The sequence below is a fragment of the Rousettus aegyptiacus genome, unplaced genomic scaffold (assembly GCF_014176215.1).
Source record: "Rousettus aegyptiacus isolate mRouAeg1 unplaced genomic scaffold, mRouAeg1.p scaffold_m13_p_7, whole genome shotgun sequence".
In the NCBI taxonomy this organism is placed as follows: domain Eukaryota; kingdom Metazoa; phylum Chordata; class Mammalia; order Chiroptera; family Pteropodidae; genus Rousettus; species Rousettus aegyptiacus.
In genome coordinates, this window is record NW_023416310.1 from 90369636 (window position 1) to 90389142 (window position 19507).

The window sequence follows — 19507 nt, forward strand, 5'->3', positions numbered from 1 at the left end:
CTGTAGGTTCTTCATCTGTAAAATGAAAATAAAAATTCTCACAAGGAAGTGAACTATGAATGTGAAAATGCTATGTGAACTTCTCAGTCACATGTCAAAGGGATAATAGTAGTGGTAATAGGAGTAATACTAATTATGGCAATAATTATCATCATTAAATTTACTGAGGGTTTGCTGTGTAAAGCTACCAATTTTCCCGTCTGTCGAGTACCTGGTAGTTGTACGGGCCTGGCCCCACCACGATGGCAAAGGACTTCGCCCAGGACTGCTGGTGAGAAGCTATGCTTCAGCCTCACGCCTCCGCTCCACGCCCAGGGACTGGGGACACAGACCACGGGGTGATACCACTCATTCCATCCTACCTGTGAGGCCTGGGGAAAACCTAGTCACTGTCAAAGTCACCCTCCCCAACAGCTCCCACCCCATCCCCCACCCGAAGCAGCCTCCGGCTAGATTCTCGGGGTGCAAATCCTGGTGCTCCTGCTTGTGACTCCTCCGGGCACTTAGGTCATCCCATTTGTTCTTCACTCTCACGGGAGTCCTCCAGCTCATGCCTCCCCCCAGTCACTCACTGCTCATTCACCAGCCGTAGGATGTGCTGGGCCTTATGACAGGCTGGTCCCTGCCTAGGATGCCCTTCTGCATCGTGTGCCACTTATCTGGCGATACTCCTCCTGCTACAAGAGCTGTCTGGACACTCCCTCTGCGCTGGCCACCCTCCATGGCCACAGGACAGGAAACATGCCTTGTTCAAACCTACGGTCCTAGCTTCCCGCCCAGCGGGAATACGTGCTACACAGATAGAAAAAGGAGGAGGCAACGAATGATGATACACGAGCTATAAAGCATGGGGGTCTGCCTACCGGTTCCCTACACCGATCTGTCATCAAATCATCCAGTCGCTGATTGTCATTATTATTGTTAACAACACCCAGACACTGCACTAGGTTATTCAGACAGTGTTATCTTCCCAGTGTTTCAACCACCAATTGAGACATATAATATTATCCCGTTTCAAAGGTGAGGAAACTGAGGCCCAAGCGAATTAAAGAACATGCCCTGATTCACTCGGCTGCTAAATGGCAAACCCTAACTCAGAGCTCTGGTCTTTATCACTATTCTAGCCTGCCTCCCATGGACACCGTCACCTGGAACTGGCCCGTATTGTTCTTCCTCTGGTGGTCCCGCAACTGGATCACTGAAAATTTACCATGAGGTCACCTGAGCAAAGGAGGTCTTTCTTCTCATTCTGGGATGGAGTCTAAATCCTCCTCCTCCCTCTCATTATTTTCACCTCACTCTTGAACCCACCCTGCTCTCGCACGACTTGACCCTCTAATCGGGCCTACTTTGCCTCTAGGGAGAGGGCTCTGCGGCAAGAGAACGCCACTGTGCTTTAGGATCACCTGCCTCAGTGTCCAGCCTGCAGACCACCCTGACCCGCACCCCCAGAGGTGGGAGATTGCCACATTCCTGCTGGGTGCTGGTCCACAAAGTGTAAGCCAGGCAGCCACTCCCTTAGCCACTAGGACAAAGAGCAAGTGCTGGGGAAAGCTAGAGGCCTAAGGCACTGCTGAGCAGTACCCACAGCTGCCCCACAGGACTAGGGAGAGGTGTTGTCCAACCCTCAGAAGAAAGTGGTGTGAGGTCACCGGGTCACTAGGGCACGAGTCTTTCCTAGTCACAACTGCCTGCCGGGCCCCTGGGGGCCTCTGCGTGGCTTGGTCAGCAAAAGAGCTAAATCTCCCAGCCCTACAACTCACCTTCTGAGCCTCAGATCCCTCGTCTAAAGAATGGGGATAATGGTATTTATCTTCTGGGGTTGTTGGAAGGGTTAAATGAGCTCCACACAGTGGCCAATACAGATTAAGAGCACAACAAGAATTGGACGAATTCACTTATTCATTCAAGAAACATCTAATGAATGCCAACCATGTACAGGCCCTAGGCTATAGGCCTTGGGGACACAGAAAAAAGCAGATTGGCAAGTCCAGTCCTTTGGAGTTTCCATTCCCACAGGGACGACAGGAAACCAAAGAGGAACAAATTAATAAACAAGAAAGTCTGTGGTATCAGCCTTTGCCACATACTTTCTTTCCACTACGCCATGCGGCCTTGGAAATACAAAAGACGACATCTCACATTCGGAGATAGCACTCGCTTTTATTTCTTTTTCTTTTCCTTTCTTTTTTGTTTCTTTTTTTTTATTTTTTTATGCCTACAGCATAAAGGTATTCCCAGGTGGTCTCTCATCGAAGTACTAGCCAGGCCCAACCCTGCTTAGCTTCCAAGGTCAGACAAGACGGGGCACGTTTAGGGTGGCTTAGCCATAGACAGCACTCACTTTTAGAGAAACTTTTATAGCTAGGCGAACTTGAGCATCTGGCATCAAGGAATAATGTGTGCTCACAATAAGCTAAGTTTATAGATAACTTTGAAACTTTTCTTGCTTTTGATAGACTTTCTATTTTAGTACCAAATGTATTTCACTCTTCTTTGCTTCCTCGAACAGAGAACACTGAGCAGAATATACCTTTCCTCAGGGATGTCACGCTCTCTATGGCCCATTAGCTTCATACTTTTATCCAGTAACATACTCAGGAACAAGGGGCTTCCTTGTCTTTTCACTCAAAGGCCCCAAGTGGCCTTCGGTGCCACAGTCCACGTGCTTCTCTCTCTGATGCAACCTCACACCTGCCCAGTGCCTGCAGACACATACTAACAGAACTGACTTGCTGCTTCTAATGTCACAAGGCCTGGATGAGACTGCCACGCTCGTAAGAATTACACGTACACTAAGAACTAATGGGAACTCAGCAAGAAGGGCGAAGGGGAATCAGATGTGGGAGGGACTTGAGTCTTGAAGGGATGCCAAGCAAGGAAAGATACGGCATGAAATTAATCCTCGTGAGCGGTGAGTGTTGTATTCATCCCCCACCCTCCCAGGGTTCTGTCCCCCCTTTACCTCCCTGGATCCCCACTTTCTTCCTCTGGAGTGGAGGCCGGCCTGCCCAGTCCCTCTGGAATAAGCCACTGGGCAATGGACATGAACCCCAGTAAGGTGCTGGTTTCAATCTTCCTGGAAGTTGGAGGGACATTAGACCAGACACTTCCCCACAGACACCAAGACTCCTGAAGCTCTGAGCCCCTTCTCAGTGAGGCCAGAGCAACGCTTCGGAACAGACTGGAATCCTAACAGTGGTTTAACATTCCACAAAGACTTGCCTGCTGGAAGTGTGCTCTGATAGAGAGTTCTGGAGGCACCAAAAAGTCTTTGCTTTTCATTCTTTTGTGCATAAGGTTTATCTTGGAGACAAGGGCAATGGGCTCCGGGTAGGGATCAGTACAATCCCCTTATCCCCTCCCCGCCACACACGCATCACAGCACAGCTCCAAGCACAGAGACAGGGCCTCTGGAGCCAGGCAAATGGTTGGTGAATTTTCTGAAAGATCAAATAGCATTTGTTTATTCATTCAATCTTCATCAAATAGTCAACAGATATTTATTGGGGGTGTACAGTGTGCACTGGGGGATTTGATGGTGAACCAGCTTGATGAGATCCCTTTCCTTAGGGGGCTCTGGTCTTGACCAGTTAGAGAAAAGAATAAATGCATAAACAAAGGGGATCGCAGGCTGGGACCAGAGTTGTGCATTTAACAAGGATCTGGGAAGGTCAGGAATGGGGATGAACCTGGCACACAGTGGACCCTGAATAAATGGATATTCCTTCTCCATGGAAATCCCCCGCAAAGCAAATCTTCTGCAGCCTTGTCCTAGCTGGAGGGACACTACTCCAAGTCCCTTACAGTGTGCCTTCTCTCCCCCACATCCCACTCACTTCCACTGAGCCCCCGCCCTCCACACCGAGGTCAAGTGAAGACGCCTCCTTCCTGCTTCCCATAGCTCCCATTCCAGTTTTGACTACGTGTTCAGACACATTAGCCACAATGCAATAGTTAAGATCATGTACTCTGAAGCCAAGCAGACCTAGGTTCAAAATCCAGCTTTCCTATTATTTGCCTGGGTGATTGGGGGCAAATTACTGAACTTTTCAAAGCCTCAGTTTTCTCATTTGTCGTAGTACCAATCTCACTGGGTATCTGAGGATTACACAGGATAATGTAGCTGGTATTAAGGCTCTAGCTTAATACCTGCCATATACTAAGTGGTCACTAAGTGTTAGCTACATTCTATGATTACTATTTTTAATAATAACAATATTAATATAAACTCTTGCTGACTCCTCACTGCCTGCCAAATCCAAACTCCTTGGCAGGACATGCAAAATTCTCCTTTTTAATTAGCATTCCTTGTTTATTTGTTTGTTTGTTTGTTTGAGGGTAGCTGGAGGGCAAATATAAGCTCATCAGGGTGACAAAGTACAGAGTGAAGGCAGGGCATGAAATCCATCTGTAACAGACTGTGGGATCACAGAGCAAAAAGGGGCCACTTCTGAGAGGAAGAATTAGAGGAGGTGGCACTCAAGCTGACAGTGAAGGATGCAGCTGGCGACAGAGAGGGGGACAGACGCCTCGCGGTAGGGGTCCTCGTGGTTGTCTGGCATAGAGAAGGAACTGTAGGGCAGCGCCAGCACCGCAAACTCTGGAGCCAGCCTCGGTCCACTCAAAGAGTGGGGATGACTTCATGGGGTTCCCCTGAGATTAAATGTGATCGTACATGCGAATAATATAGCATGGGGCTTGGCAGAGTAATCGCTTGAAAGCGTTAGCAGTTGTTAACTGTTCTCATCACCATTAATGCTGGAGAATGTAGTTGCAGATGAGGACAGACTAGGAACACCTAACACTGGGGTCCATGTTAAGAATATTACATTGTTCTGCGCTTGCAGCAGTGGGTACGGTGTTGCACGGTCACACAGTATTTGATGACTAGATGGATAAATAGGCATTTGAGGCCTTGAATGCCATATCGAGGAGTCTGCTCTGCAGGTGGTACAGGGTGGGCCTGCAGATGTTTTGAGCAGGGGTTGCTGTGGCCTGCGATTACTGGCAGCATGAAAGTCAGGTCATCCTCGGTGTCAAGGAGCCAGGGCAGGGCCCTCCCCAGTGTCCTGGGTACCACACTTCCCTGAGAGGAACCTAAGACCAGAAATAAAGGTTCAAGCAGCCACGTTGCCAAGGCTGTTTGCCATGGCAACATCAGGGAGCCACTCGTGGGCCGGCTACTGCAACTGCTCAGGGCCTGGTTTCCACTGTCTCCTCGCTCTCTCTCTCTGCTACATGACTATGTTCTGCCAGGCAAGCACAAGAAAAACACATGGCTGCAGAGCTTGCTGGGGAGCATCCATCTCAGCCAACGGGGCTTGTGCAGCTGAGTTCCCAGACAGCGGGTCCCAGACAGTTGAGTCTCTGCCACACAGAGCCGGCCTTGGCCAAGTAGACGGCCGCCGGGGGCCCTGTCCTGCCTTGGCTGGGTGATCTGAAGGCACCCCCTGGTCTGCTCCTAGTCTTTTTTCTCAATCCAAGGTAAGGACATTCAGCAAGGTAGTCTCTAAGGCACTCGCAACTCCCCGAAAGCTCAAATTCACATTGGTGTCATCGTCATCGTGGCTTCCATTTATTGTAAGCTTACTATGTCAAGCATTATTTATCCTCTTCAGTTATCCCAGGAAGAACATAGTATTATTTCCGGTTTTGCATATGAGGCACCTGGAGTCAGAGAAATTAAGACACTTTCTCAAGGTCACCCAGATATTAAGTGGTGGACACCTGATTTAAACCTTTGGCATTTAGAATCCAAAGCCCAGAGCTCTTAACCACTATCTGATATTTCTTCTTACCCCTTCAAGCGGCATCTAATTAGACTGTTTCTTCAAAGCCATTATTATCACACTTGCTATGGATGGATGGATTCCTCTTCCCCCAGAAGTTTAGGGGAAAGAAAAACATATCACTCTGAAAAAGAAACCTGAGAGCCTAGACAGGATCAAGGACCTCAAGCTCAGGTGGGAAGATAAACATCAGGGTTTAGATTTGTCTGTTTTAAATACTAAGGATGCCTCCTAATGACTGAGCATTTCTAAACACTTCACAGGCATGTTTCCATTAGCCTTCACTAAGCATGTACTACTATTAGTCCCATTACCCAGATGAAAAAACTGAGGCACAAAAGAAATCTTGTGCCATAGCCACAGGGCTTGCCAAACAGAGTTCCTGTACCAGGATTCAAAGCCTTCTGCTACCTGAAGGAAGAATCAAGCCGAAAGGAAAGTCTGTTTTCTAAGACCAAGCAATAACAATAGCCTTTGGGGACAATTAATCAATGGCTTTGCTATCCCTGTTTGTAAAAGCCTCCTACTATAGACCAGTTCTCCTACTTTAGAAACTCAGTTTTTGCCCCAAGGAAAGGGCAGGGCAGGGAGCCCAGGAGTCCGGCTGCTACCAGGAGCCCGTGGATCCTGTGCCTAGCCCAGCAATGCCAAGTCCCACCTCTCAGCTCTGTGAACCTAGGCTGCTGACCCTGTGGCTCTGTCTCCCTCATTGAGCAGTCCTGAGCACCTAGTGGGAAAACCCAAGATCAACTGCAAGGGGAGTGGGTGGGGTTGGGTTTAGAAACAGTGAGAGCAGGAAAAACTTGCAGAGCTGGCTGGTGGACTGCACTCCGGGGTCCCACAACCACCTTAGGCAACAGTGTATCTCCAAAGACTATCCATGCCGACCCTGCCCCAGATCTAAAACCACCATCACTAAGATCAGCCCACCACTCCCACCCCACCCCTCTGAGTCCTGATATTGGAAAATAACTGGCCAGGGAGTCAGGGACCTGGGCCTCCTCCAGCTGGGTGGCTTCTCCTCTGTGTCTCAGTGTCCCTTCTTCTGAAAAAGGCAGGGATAGATGCTCCCTAAGGGCTTTCCCAAGCCTGGTGGGAGAGAGAGCTGCTCAGGGGTCAACATTCAAATCCCAGGTTAGACACTCACTACTGCCAAGACCTTGAGTGCCTTACCCTCTGTGCCTTAATTTCATCACTTACAAAATAAGGAAAACAGAAACAAGCTTACAATTATTAGAATGCAATAGTACTCAAAAGTCTCTTTGCTGATACATATTGCAAGAGTCACGGATGACATGATGATGTGGTATGCGGGTGGATAGCCAAGAGTGGCAACAGGTCCCAAACAGCTGAAGCTGTGATCGGGGCATAGGATTGCACTCGATCCTTCCTGCCACTTGTTCCTTCTGTGTAAGTCTGACATATTCCACAGTAAAATTTCTAAAATACAAAATTCTTTTCAGAGAACCTGATACCTAATCCTATAAAACATTCTTCTGTTCAAAAACTCATCTACTTAATGGATACCCCAGTGCTAGTCTAGGATAAAAATATCATTTCTTGCCCTCCTAGAGCTGTCAACCTAGTCACAGGGATAAAAGAACACGGGCAGCCCAGGATAGGAAGTGGCAGTCTCCACGTCAGTGGTAGATGCAGAAGAACAGTTAGCTCAAAAGGCTTTCCAGACAGGACAGGTGTGAGCGGGGCCTTGCCGTGCAGGTAGGCTATGAGTATGTTATAATGGTAGGGGTAGAGATATGAGGAGGATTTTCCAGGTCATTCCATCATCATTTATTAATCTGTCTCTTCTCAGAAACACATGGTCTGAAGATACAAAAAAGTGTTTACCTCACTGAAGAGGCTCAAGGTCTAGCTCAGTGAGGATTCTGAATGACTACTGTGTTTCAGGCACTTGTCTGTTCACTGTGGGGGGGGGGGGGAATGCTGAATGGAACAAACAAAAACCCTTGCCCTTGTGGAGCTTAACAATCTGGAGTGATTTCCTAAGTAACACTTAATGTGAACCATATCAGAAGAGACGGATCTATTATTTGGTGCTTATTTAATATTCCCGGCATTGTGTTAGGTGCTTTACACACGCTTTGCCATTTGATTTTCATTGACTCTTTATAACAACCTCATAAGGGAATATTTATCTTTATCTTTACAGATGAGAAAATGGAAGCTCAGAAAGTTTATGTGACCTACCAAAGGTATCACAGCCAGCAATTTGAAGGACCAGGACTCAAACCCAGGTAGGCTGACTTCGAAGCGAGTGCATGCTGCCACACACAGGAAGCAGCTACGCCTGGGGGTGAGCGAGAAGGCGTCGCCAAAACAAGGGCTTGGGAGCTGGATCCTGCGGGACGAGGGATGCAAATGGTGGAAACGGAGACAGGAGACAGAAGAGCAATGAGTCTAAGCTCCCGGGAAGAAAATTCATGACATGTTCTGGGTGGATCAGGATCCCAAAGGGAAAGCAAACAACTAAGGACAAAGTCGGAGGCCTAACTCTCCAGCTTCGAGTAGCTGATGGTCAGTTAAACGTTAGGCTTTAAAAGTACTGGGGAGCCATGAGTGACGTTTGAGCAAAGGATTGACATCAGACATGCACTTTAGGACTGATCTGCCATCAGGGCCAAGGACAAGTGGGAGAGGGCAAAGCCTAGTGTGGCCAAGGTCTGTTTGGTAGTAATGCAGGAATCCAGCTGTGAATGGACAAGGACCAAGACCAGAAGAGGAGAAAGGAACAGAAGGGCCGACCCAACCCCATTGACTCTGCATCGGCTGTGTGGACAGCATGGATGTGAGTGACTACCTTGGAGGAGGACAGTAAATGACTCTCCTCATTCTCTTCCAAATGAATGTATTTGCGTTCCCTTCGCCCTTATATAACAGAAGTATAAGTCTCAGTTTTTACATTAAAAAAAAAAAAAAAAAGATTGCATGGATGGGAGTTAGCTTTCTACCTCATTCTGCCCTTCTAATGTGCTTCAAAAATTCTAAGTTTTATGAGTAGCCAGCTGATGCCATTTTGTATATCTTATTTAATTACCAACCCTGAGAATTAGGGCCTATTAGCCTCATTTCACGAATTGAGAAATCGAGGCCTAGAGAAGTAGAGGAACTTCTGAATCCTGTCTCCTCGCCACACACTGTGCCTTCATTTGCTCAGGGTGCTGGAAACACAACGATGACAGTACTAGAAAGGTGTCCCTGTCTTCACAGAGCTTGGAGTCAGGCAGTCTGGGAACCTTGCCCACTAATCTTGGCTCTACTTACTCCCAAGGTAGTGTAGGTAAATTGTTTCAGCAAGTCAGTAAGTTCTCTGAAACTGTAAAATCCTCATGTATAAAATGGGGATAAAAATAGCACCTAAGCCTTTGTAAAATCTTTATGAGAATGAAACATAATAATGCAAATAGAAGGCAGGGCAGAATGCATGGCATCTAGAGGATGCTCAATAAATGTTGATGATGGTGACGATGATGGAAATAGCTGTTAGCCCTGCAATGCTTGAATTATGGCCTCATTTTCAAGCCTAAGGCCCCATTTGCAAGACTGCTTCTGACTCAAAGCAGTATTCTTCCTATTATTCCAGAGAGAGAAGGAAAAGGGTGACTCACACCCTGGCAATGGGGGAGCTTCTGGCTGGCTTATACTAGCGGGAGAGAAGAGGGCCCCAAGGTGAAGGGGAAATATGAGCCCCTGGGGCCCAGTTGCTGGGCCATTGCCTTTCCTAGGTTTCATAGGTGTCCTGATCATTAGTACTAGTGAAGGAGCCCCAGTGAAAATGGAGCCCAGGCCTCCGATAAACAAAGCCAGTAAACATGTTGCCTTCTAGGCTTGGGTGAAGAAGTTACTTCCCCCGGTCTCACACAGGCAAAGGGTAGGCAAAGGTACCTAGCAAAGACTGCACTTCAACCTGCTCCTACAGCTGGCTAGAACTCTGACTTGGAAAAGAAGCTGGCCCTACTCTGGGGGCTGTGGAGGCAGCAACATTTCAGATGTTGCAAGAGAACACTTGGACTTCAAGCCATTTCCCCAATTTTCCATGTGGCGGGGGCCCTTCTCGATGCCCAGTTCCAGTTTTAGAGCAATGAAGGGATAGAATACCAATTGAAAAATGGACCAAGTTTACAAACAGCATTTTACAGAATGGAACCATAAATGGCCCATAATCATAAAAATGTTCAGCATCCCAAGTAATCAAAAAATGCACATTAAAACAATAAGAATGATGGAATTTATTGATGAACAAACGGTAAAAATGAAAAACAATGAAAATACCAAGAGTTATCTGGGAATAGGGAATCAGGCATTCCCACACGATGCTGGTAAGTGTGTAAATTAGCACAATCTTTCTAGAAGCAATCTAGAAATGCATTTACGAACCGCCTGCATAGTTGTTTTGACAGAGTAATTTCACTTCTAGAAATTTAAATGAAGGAAAGAAGATATATGCAAAGATAGTCATTTTACCACAGCTTACAAGAGCAAAATCAAAACAAAACAAAACCAAAAAAAAAAAAAAAAAAAAAAAAAAAAACAGCTTAAATGACTAACAATAAAGAATTGATTAAATGCATTTTGGTTCAACCCTCAATGAAATACTATATTATCATTAAGATATTATGACATTAAGTAGGATATTTATTGATGTGGGTAGTCACAGTATATTGTTTAGAGGAGGGGAAAAAAGCAAGTTACAACAGTGTGATTGCAAGTTACAATTAATATACAAAGAATGACTCCATTTTTCTACAAAGATATAATCAATAGGAATCAATAGGAAAGAAAATAGTCTGGAAGTATACATAATAATTAATAGTGAACCCTTGGGTAAGATTACATATTTTCAATTTCTTTTTTTATGCTTGCCAATATTTTCTAACAATTCTACAATTAAATATTTTTAAAATGATAAGGGGTTGGACCGGATGATTTATAAAGTTCCTGCCAACTCTGACATTTCGGACATCTATGATCAATGTCCCAAGTGACTTCAAACGATCCATATTTAGTATGGGCTTACTGTGTGGCCTTTGGAGCCTAAGTCATTGCCCACAGCTGCAGCCCTCTGCATTCCTCTCTCCCCATATTCACTGCCCAGCTGCCTCCCTGGCCAGCCCAGGAGCTTCCTCTGCCTGTACTTCATGTGCCTAGCCAAGAGCTGAGCAAAGGAAGTCAGCATGGTGACAGGTGCCACAGGGGCACAAAGAGATGAAAGGCACAACTCTAGCTCTTGAATCTTACTGGGACACAGTACTCACACACAAAATGTTCGGTTGTATAACACAAACTAAGAAAGCAGAAGAGAAAGCGGGGCAAGCCAGGCTGGGAAAGCCTGCTAGAGAAGGCCATGCAGGCTGGGTAGGTGAGGGCATTGCAGGCAAGGGGCACAGCCTGGGCAAAGGTGAAGCCAATCCAAAGTCCTTTGGAATACATGTCCCAAACCTTTCCAAGAAACTTTCACAATCCTTGATCTGCTGGATTTCTGAACTTTGGCCAGAATGGATAAAAGTTAAGTCTCCTAAACAGAAGTCCTCCCTCTATCTAACCCTGGATTAGCTACTAAAGACAACAAGCCTTTCGAATAAAGACAATAAATTACCTTTTTATTCACTTTCCCCATCCCTTCCAAAGGGAGAAGGGAAGGGTCAAGGAGGAAACTGCAGGAACCAGACAAGGCACATGCAAACAGTGCTCACCCCCACCACCAGGCCCTTGGTTTCTCCTGCCGGCATCAATAGCCCCATTTGACAGATGGTAGATAGGAGGCTCCAAGAGTTAAAATGGCTTGCTCTGGGGTCACGCAGCCAGGGAGTGGGGAAGGCGACTCCACTCAGGCCTTCTGACTCCAAGTCCAGTGCTATTTCGAGGTAACACACAGGACCTGTAGTCAGGAGCCCTGGGTGGCTCTGTCACCCGCTGGCTGCATGGTCCTGTACAAGCCGCTCACCCCTCACAGCCTCTATCCCCAACTGTAAAATGAGGAGGCACGTGATGGCCCGCCCTGGTCCTCTTCCCGCTGGGCTCTCTGAGCCTTCTAGGGCCGGCTGCAAAGCTCCCGCTATCAATTACATTTCCCAAGTTGGGCCGGCAAAAATCACCAGAAGAGCCTCAGCCTGTCACGTGGTTTAAAAAAAAAAAAAAAAAGCAAACGTCCCAGATTAACTTTCACTGAACTGCTTCTGCTGACATTTGATTACCCAATTTTCTAGTTTCCTTGGGTGAAATATCCTTCCCTACTGGGTCAGCACACTGGGCGTCTCATAGGGCAAATAATTATTGGTGAGCAGAAGAACACTGTAGATGGAGTTAAAATCTGGGACAGTTATTGCTCTGGGTCCCTGAACCAGTCTCTGGCTATTTCAGGCCTTCTTCACCCGTATCTTAGGCTAGAGATTTGGTGACACCAGACAAGAGCCAGGGCTGAAGACAGAACATTCCCAGGGACAACTCTGCCCCGCCTGCACCCAGTGCCTCTAGTCCCCGGCGGGAGGGCGAGGCGAAGGGCTCTGGGGACGGTAGTTGTGCTGGGTCTAGGATCGACATTCTGCGCAGACCTGGGCTCAGGGCGTGTGACGGCGCCCGGTGACCGCCGCGGGAGCTCTACTGCGGTTTCGTCAGAGGTAAAAGTACGCGCTCAACGCGCGCGGCGTGTGCACACAAACACACGCATCCGCGCGCGCAGCCCCAGTCGGCACACACGCTCCCCCAACCCCGGTCTTGAGAAGGGCGATCGCACGCCGCCAGCCCCTTCAGCCGCTGCCCGGAACCCACCCGAGCGCGCCCGCCACCGACCACGAGGCCCCGCGCCTCCCTGACGCATGGACGTCTGCAGCGGACGAGGGCTGGTCTTCTCCGGCGAGTGGCGGGCTTCCTCTAGGCGACACCCCGCCACGCCGCGGCGCGCCATCCCAGCCGCCAGCCCGGAGTCGCCACCCGGCGTCCGCCGGGAGCTGAACGTCTCGGCTGCTGCGTCCCCTCCAAGTCGCGTCTCACGGCTCGGAGTCAGCTTGCAAGCCTCTCCCCGCCCACCCGGTCCCATGACAGCTGCTGCCGCCTAAAGACAGGCAGATTATAACAAGAAGCAAAGTTTCCCTCTCAGCCCTCCCGCCCTCCTCCTCCTTCCCCCTCCCTTTCAGTGTTATGCAAAACGAGCCGGCACTGGCGCTCCTACTCCAGGTACCAAACTAGTCCTCGCGAGCCGCGCCCGGTTCCGCCCGGCGGCCCCTCTCTGAGCCCAAGCGTGCGCCGGCATCCGGAGTCTCATTCTGGGCTCCGCCGCATCCTCATTCTCCCGGCTTCCCGCAGCCTGGCGCCGGGAGAAAAAGCCCTAACTACGGGGCCAAACTTTATGCTTGCAACAGGCAAGGGGTAGGGGACAGTAAAGGGGTGGGGGGCGAGCGCGCCTTGTGCAGGCATTTTCGGTGGCCGCTTGTCTCAGCAGCACCCCCTCCCTCCCAATCTCCAAGTCGTCAGCTTCCTCGCCCCCCCACCACCACCCCAGCACACTAGAGCACCCTCCCCTGTCACGCGCGTGTCGCCGGTGGGGCTCCCAGGCGCAGCCAGAGCCCGGGACGCCGCCTCTCTTTCCCTTCCCCCAGCATCGCCGAGCGCGCACCCGGGCCGCGCGCCGCAGGGGGACCCAGGCGCCCCAAGAAGGTCCTTCTACCCCCATCCTGCCATGCTTTTCTCCCGGGGGGGACAGGGGGCTCCTCCGGGTTCTGAAACCAAGAAGGTGCGATCCCCGCCCGCATGTCCATGTGCCCCTCAGACCCCTATGCCCTTAGCTGGCAACTGGCAGGAAACTCCGCGCTGCGGGCGCGGATGAGAAGCCACTGGGCCGATGGGGAGCCACCGTGGGGACTAGAGACCGGAGAACCAGGGGACTCCGAGAACGGAGGCGGGCACCTGTGCCGGGGCCACAAGTCCACGTGAAAGTACGGCAGCAAGTGCCGCGAGCCTGAGGGCGCGCCTCCAGCACGCAGAGCTTGCCTGAGGGTCCCCGACACCTTGGCGCGGCTCCACCTCAGGGAAGCGCGGTACCCCTCCGCTCTGCCGGCGGGGGACGCAGATTGCAAGCCACCAAGGCTAGACCCTCCCCAGTAGCCGTAGCGCCCCCAACGCTCTGGCTTGCGCGGGGGGGACCTCAAGCTCCCTGCCCCCCCCCCAACAGAGCGCATCGCAGGGTGCATGGAACGGGGGCTCTGCAGCCTGGAACCCCCGATCCCTCAATGAGCCCACCGCTGCTTCCCGGCCTCCGCGACTGCGGTGGCAGCCTCCGCAGCTCAGCACCCCTGGTCCTGGGCCCGCGGTCCCAGCTGGTGGTACCTGCGTGTCGGCGAGATAGTTGAGGAAGAAGGAGGAGAGCTCTTCGTCCAGCAGCGCGCCGCAGTCGTTCCCCGCCATCTTCCAGACGCGGCTGCAGCGTGCCGCGGAGTCAGCGCCGAGCCGGCCGGGGGGAGGGAGCGAGCGAGCGAGGGAGGCGGGAGGAGGGAGCAAGGCAGGCGGGAGGCGGAGGGCGGAGCTCAGGCCCAAGCTGCCGCAGGGCCGCTGGCTGCGGAGGCGGGGCCGCTTGGTGCCTGCGCAAGCCGGGGGTCGAGCCCCCACTTTCCTGCGCCGCGTCTGAAGCCACGATCCTCTCCAGTAGTCCCCAGCCTCGAGGAAAGCGCCTGCAGCAGGGTGACGGTGCCCAGCCTGCAGCCCGATTCCTGCGCAGCAATGCGGGCAGCCCCCCACTTTTGCCAGAACGAATCACGTTGCCTTAGCGCTGGGCGGGTCCTTCGAGACAACCCGCTTCTGCGCTGCTGGGGAAACTGAGTCCCGAAAAGGCAGAGGACCTCGTTTGAAGCCACAGTACACTTCAACAGCAGAAAAACAAAGCCTAGATCTGACTGCCTCAGAGGCTTGAGTTTCTCTACCCGGGCTGCAAGGCCAGAGAGGGCGGGATACCAAGTGTCAAAGGTGGAGAAATCAGAGAAGGCTCCTAAGAAGGGGTGGCATTTTTATCTTTCCCTTAAAAGATGCGTTGACTCATATTCTGTTAGTTTGGCCACACACACACACACCCCCTCTCTCCTTTCACTGCCCTACACCCTTTAAAAAACAAACAAAAAAAAACTTTAATGATTTCTTCTACGATGGCATACAGTGCCTTGAAGTAGCCAGACTCCTACAGGCTTCCCCCGGCCCACTAGTTTTCTCCAAGTTGCTCAGATGAACCATCTCACAATAGCCTCTACACACAGAATGCTGGCCCTGCCTAGCAGCCATTCACCCTGTAACCACATCTTCAGGGCATCCTTTCCCCACTGCCCCTCAGATTGTCAGACCCGGCCCTCTCCCCACGGTCATGGGTTCCTTTAGCTCCTCAGGCCTTTCCTTTAAAACACTGGTCCCAGCTGTCTTTTTACATTTTAGTGACGATTTGATCTATGCATTTCTCTCCTTGCTGGACTATGAGACCCACGAAAGCAAACCCTGAATCTGCTTTTGTACTTGCCATGTCTCCAGCGCCTGGCACACAGAAGGTACTTAATAAATAATGTGTTAACTAAAAACCAGGAGAATTTTGATCCCTCACCACCACCACACATTGTATAGATAAGGAAACTGCCGAGAGTCAAAGGTGCACATGGAGTGAGTGCCTGAGTTAGAACCTGAACTCAGGTATTCTCACTCCAACCTTGAACTCCCATCTTCACGGTCTGCTGTTTGCCAGGCAGGAGATGAGGGCACGGCCCCAATAAAGGCTTGAAGGCGGGACAGAGTTAGGCCTATTTTATTGTGCGCGCCTGCCTCCTGCTCTCCCCTCACCTGCAGTCACAAGGGTGCCCCACCCCGCTCGAGCATGGACTCCCTCCCAGTCAGAGGAGGAAACAGAGAGAGTCCCAGTACACCTGCCCAGACTTGAACACCAGAGCAAGAGCTTCCTTCTTCTCCAATCTGAGCTTCCCAGAACCGCAGGGTGTGATTTCACTCTTTGGGCTTTCGGCCAGTGCACTTTTAAGGAACAATGAATTCCAACAGAGAGTCTACATCTGGCCTTGGAGCACAACCCTGGGAGTCAGGAATCCTGGGTGCTGGACCAGCTCTGCCATATCTTGTTCCAGTTGTGGACAACTCAGGAAGTTAAGAGCATGGGCCTTCCAATCAGACTGCCTGATTTTGAACCCCTAAAAGTCATTTACTCTCAGGCCTCGGTTTCCTCACCTACACAAACGGGGACCATATAATTACTTACTTCATAGGGCTGCTATGATGATTGAAGAGATAATGCAGTGCCTGGCACAGTGCTCAACCTCATGGGAAATATGCTAAACTCTCTGGCCTTCTGTTTTCTCATCTGTAAAAATAGAGATAAAGTATATATCTCTTGAAGACAGTGGCTAGTGTTACTTACCTTTCTTCCAGCACCTACAGAATGCTGCTGCCTTGGACTCCAATAGATCTAAATTTGAATCCTGGTGCTCACTAACTCTGTGCTTCTGGTCACTTACTACTTAACCAGTATGAGACTCAGTTTCCTCCACACAGGGACCTTGGAAGGAATGAGTGAAATATATGCATGTAAAAAAAAAAAAAAAAAAAAGAATTGATTGACCCCTCAATGGGCAGAGGGACTTGCTATTCTTCACTGTGTCACCATCGCCAGCATCATCGCCATTGGCAATGAGGACTCGAGCTCTCCTAAGACTCCATTTTTCTGCTGCTGCCCATGGACATCAGAGTCAGGGCCCTCCGAGACAGTTCCCAGGGATGTCCCTACCAGATCCAGCCTGGTCTCTGACTGGTGGTGTGCCCCTTAGAGCCTAGAGGCCAGACTTAGAGGGTCTCCAAGGCCTGCCGTCACTGGCCATGGCCTTGCAGAACTGCAGTACAAGGCAGGGCCTCCCAGAGAAGAACCCAGTAGTGCTCACCCAAATGCATTTGTCTTTAAAACTTCAGTGTTACTAGAAAAGCCACAAACTGCCCAGCTTCAGGGATTTTCTCACGAATCTCACTGTGCCCTCAGAATAAGCTACTGGCTGGCAAGAAACTCAAGTGAAAAGGCACCTCACCTGAAATATCTAGCTTCCTTTTCAAAAGCATCTTATTCCAGGAATTCTTTCATCACAGGCCACCCACACTGTCAGCTTCATCACCCCCTCTAGTCTGTGGAGGAACTTGAAGTTCTTCATTGAGATTAGAATCCCCCAAGAAACTGAAAGTGCTGGATGACTTTGTGCAATTTGCTTCCCCTCTGGAAGGCTATTTCCCTACCTGTAAAATGAAAGAGCTGGGCTAAATGACCGTCGACTAAACACTCCGGCCCAGATATGATGACAATTTATAGGTATCGGCCAAAACCTAGCAGCTTTTTTGTACTGAGCACATATACCAGACACTTGACTTTGTTTGTATCTATCATCTCGGGTTGTTTTTGACAATCCTACGTAGTTGACATTGCGCTGCTCATTTTATGACTTAGGAAACTAAGGCTTAGAAAGAGTTAAAGTGATTAGCTCAAGACCAAGCAGTTAGAGAAATGCCGAGATTTGAACCCAAGTCTGCGCACAGTCCAAGGCATAATCCCTTGAAAAGACTGAGAAAAACTTTATAGCTAACCACTCCCAGGAAGCTGGAACAGTGGCACCTATCTTATTTTATGACTTTCAAGTGAAAGGTAACAATAATGCTAAGCTTGGACTTCATGTGGCTCAACTCCTATCTTCTCAGCCTTTTTATTGGCCTTGCCTCTCCCGAGATTGGTGAAAGTCTGCCCTGCGCATGCTCCAGGTGAAGCCCAGACTCCTGAAGGCTTCACAGAAATGGCAACAGCAAAATGAACCTATTTGACTTGAATGGTAGACTTGAAGTAAGAACATCAGCCTTTTCTCCTCCCTTCTGGTAATAGGAGAATGCTTTATTCAGACACTACAACCATGGTTCTGCAACCCTGGAGGGCATGACTGTCACCTGGGCCCTGTCTCTAAAGGTTATTCCGGTGGTGGGCCCAGGAATCTGCATTTAATAGGCTCCCTTCAATGACTGCTGCAGGAAATCGCCCATCAGTCAGCAGATGTTTAATGAGCACCTGTATGTCATAAGTGCCATGGATAAATCAGTGACTACAACAGCTACTATCCCTGCCCACGTGCTACTCAACACAATTGCTTAGCAAATTTTCGTTGAATGAATGAGGGAGATAGGACATAAGTGTTGATAATCACTGAGGTTTCCTGCCAGACACTCACAACTCTGTGATTCTACGACCTAGGCCAAGGAGCCAGACACGCACCTATTTCCCAGCTTTTGTCCAGGAGGCGGGAACTTAAGCCAAGAAAAACTAAAAAGACACCTGTTTTCTGTTAATTCAGAAAGCCATCTCCACCTTCCGTTGAATGATAGGACTTTAGAACTGTGGAGGGCAGTGCAGAGCATGTTATTCACTGGCTTCACTGTCCAGGTAAAAGAATGCAGAATAATAAAGCAGGGTAGGGATAGAAACAAACTGTTTCCTCATCTGCCCGCAGAGCAGAAGGTCCTAGACAGAACCCTGCTTATGCCCATAGAATGGATGGAGAAATAAAGGCCCAGATATGCAGTTATTTTCTTATTTTCTTTGATGATGATGGTAATTACACACACACACACACACACACACACACACACACACACGGCACTAAAAACTTGAGCTCTCCTTAGGTTTCACTTTTCTGCCCATGAACAGCAGAGTCACAGTCCTGAGGGACAGTCCCCAGAGATGTCCCTACAAGATCCAGCCTGACCTCTGATTGGTGTTGTGCTCCCTAGAACCTAGAGGCCAGCTTTGGAGGGTCCCCAAGGCCTACCATCTCTGGTGCTATATGTGTGTACATGTGTGTGTAGTATATATATATATATATATATATATATATATATATATGCACCAGAACAGCAACACTTAAAGAGACAGTCAACTGACATTAAAGGGAAACATTTAAATTTAGTAACCCTATCAATTAAGGCAAGCAGATAGCAAGAATACTCTGTCACTGGCTTTGTGAAAATCACTCCTTGGGGAGGATCATCCTATCTGTACTACCTGCCCTGGAGTTTTGTGTGGATTAAGTACCTACAAAAGGTTTTGAATTTACAGTCATTATCTTAAGTCATCAATAATGCTCCTTTGGGCAATTTATCCTAAGGGCCTAATTCGAAAGATAGGAAAACTACAGAATGATGTTTTTATATAGATACTTTGATTCAGTAAGTAGTTTTAGAATCTGCTGCATGCCAGGTGCTACAGGCCTACGAGCAGTAACCATGAGACAATCTTTGCTCTTGTGTAACTCCCAACTCTGATCTGCACAATGTGCAGGGGAGAGATGAGTCAACATGCAACTTCCTAGGCTGGAATAAGTTTTTCAGTGGAGGATTGGGAGGCTGGAGACTTGAGGGGATGAGGGACCAGTTAGGAGCTGGGAGAAGAGCCCGGAGGAGAAGCAGAGTCCTGAGCCAAGACAATGAAAGGAGGAGATAGATGGAGGAGTAGATAAGTTAGAGCCATCTTTTAGAGTGGGAATCAGTAGGCTTGGATCACAGGTAAGAAGTCTTGGGGGAATTAAAAGGAAGTGTCAGGACACTCACCCTTTCTGATTTCAATGGATGATGAGGTTTGGAGGAGAGGCAACATGGGGGGACGTGTCTTAAGAGGGTGTTCAAATGACTGTGAGACATCCAAG

At 49.3% G+C, this 19507-nt stretch overlaps 1 protein-coding gene across 3 annotated transcripts in view; it reads right to left on the reverse strand.

Annotated features, from left to right (window-relative positions):
* The window catches only part of PPARGC1B (PPARG coactivator 1 beta), a 97001-nt gene extending 82750 nt beyond the window's left edge, over nucleotides 1–14251 (reverse strand). For all 3 annotated transcript variants that reach the window (XR_004952058.1, XM_016150372.2, XM_036224700.1), the window contains exon 1: nucleotides 14133–14251. Coding sequence is in view for 2 of the 3 variants with exons in the window: in XM_016150372.2 (XP_016005858.2) it covers nucleotides 14133–14210 (78 nt within the window). In the remaining variant the exon portion in view is untranslated. The remainder of the gene's footprint in view (nucleotides 1–14132) is intronic.
* Between the last annotated feature and the right edge of the window lie 5256 nt (nucleotides 14252–19507).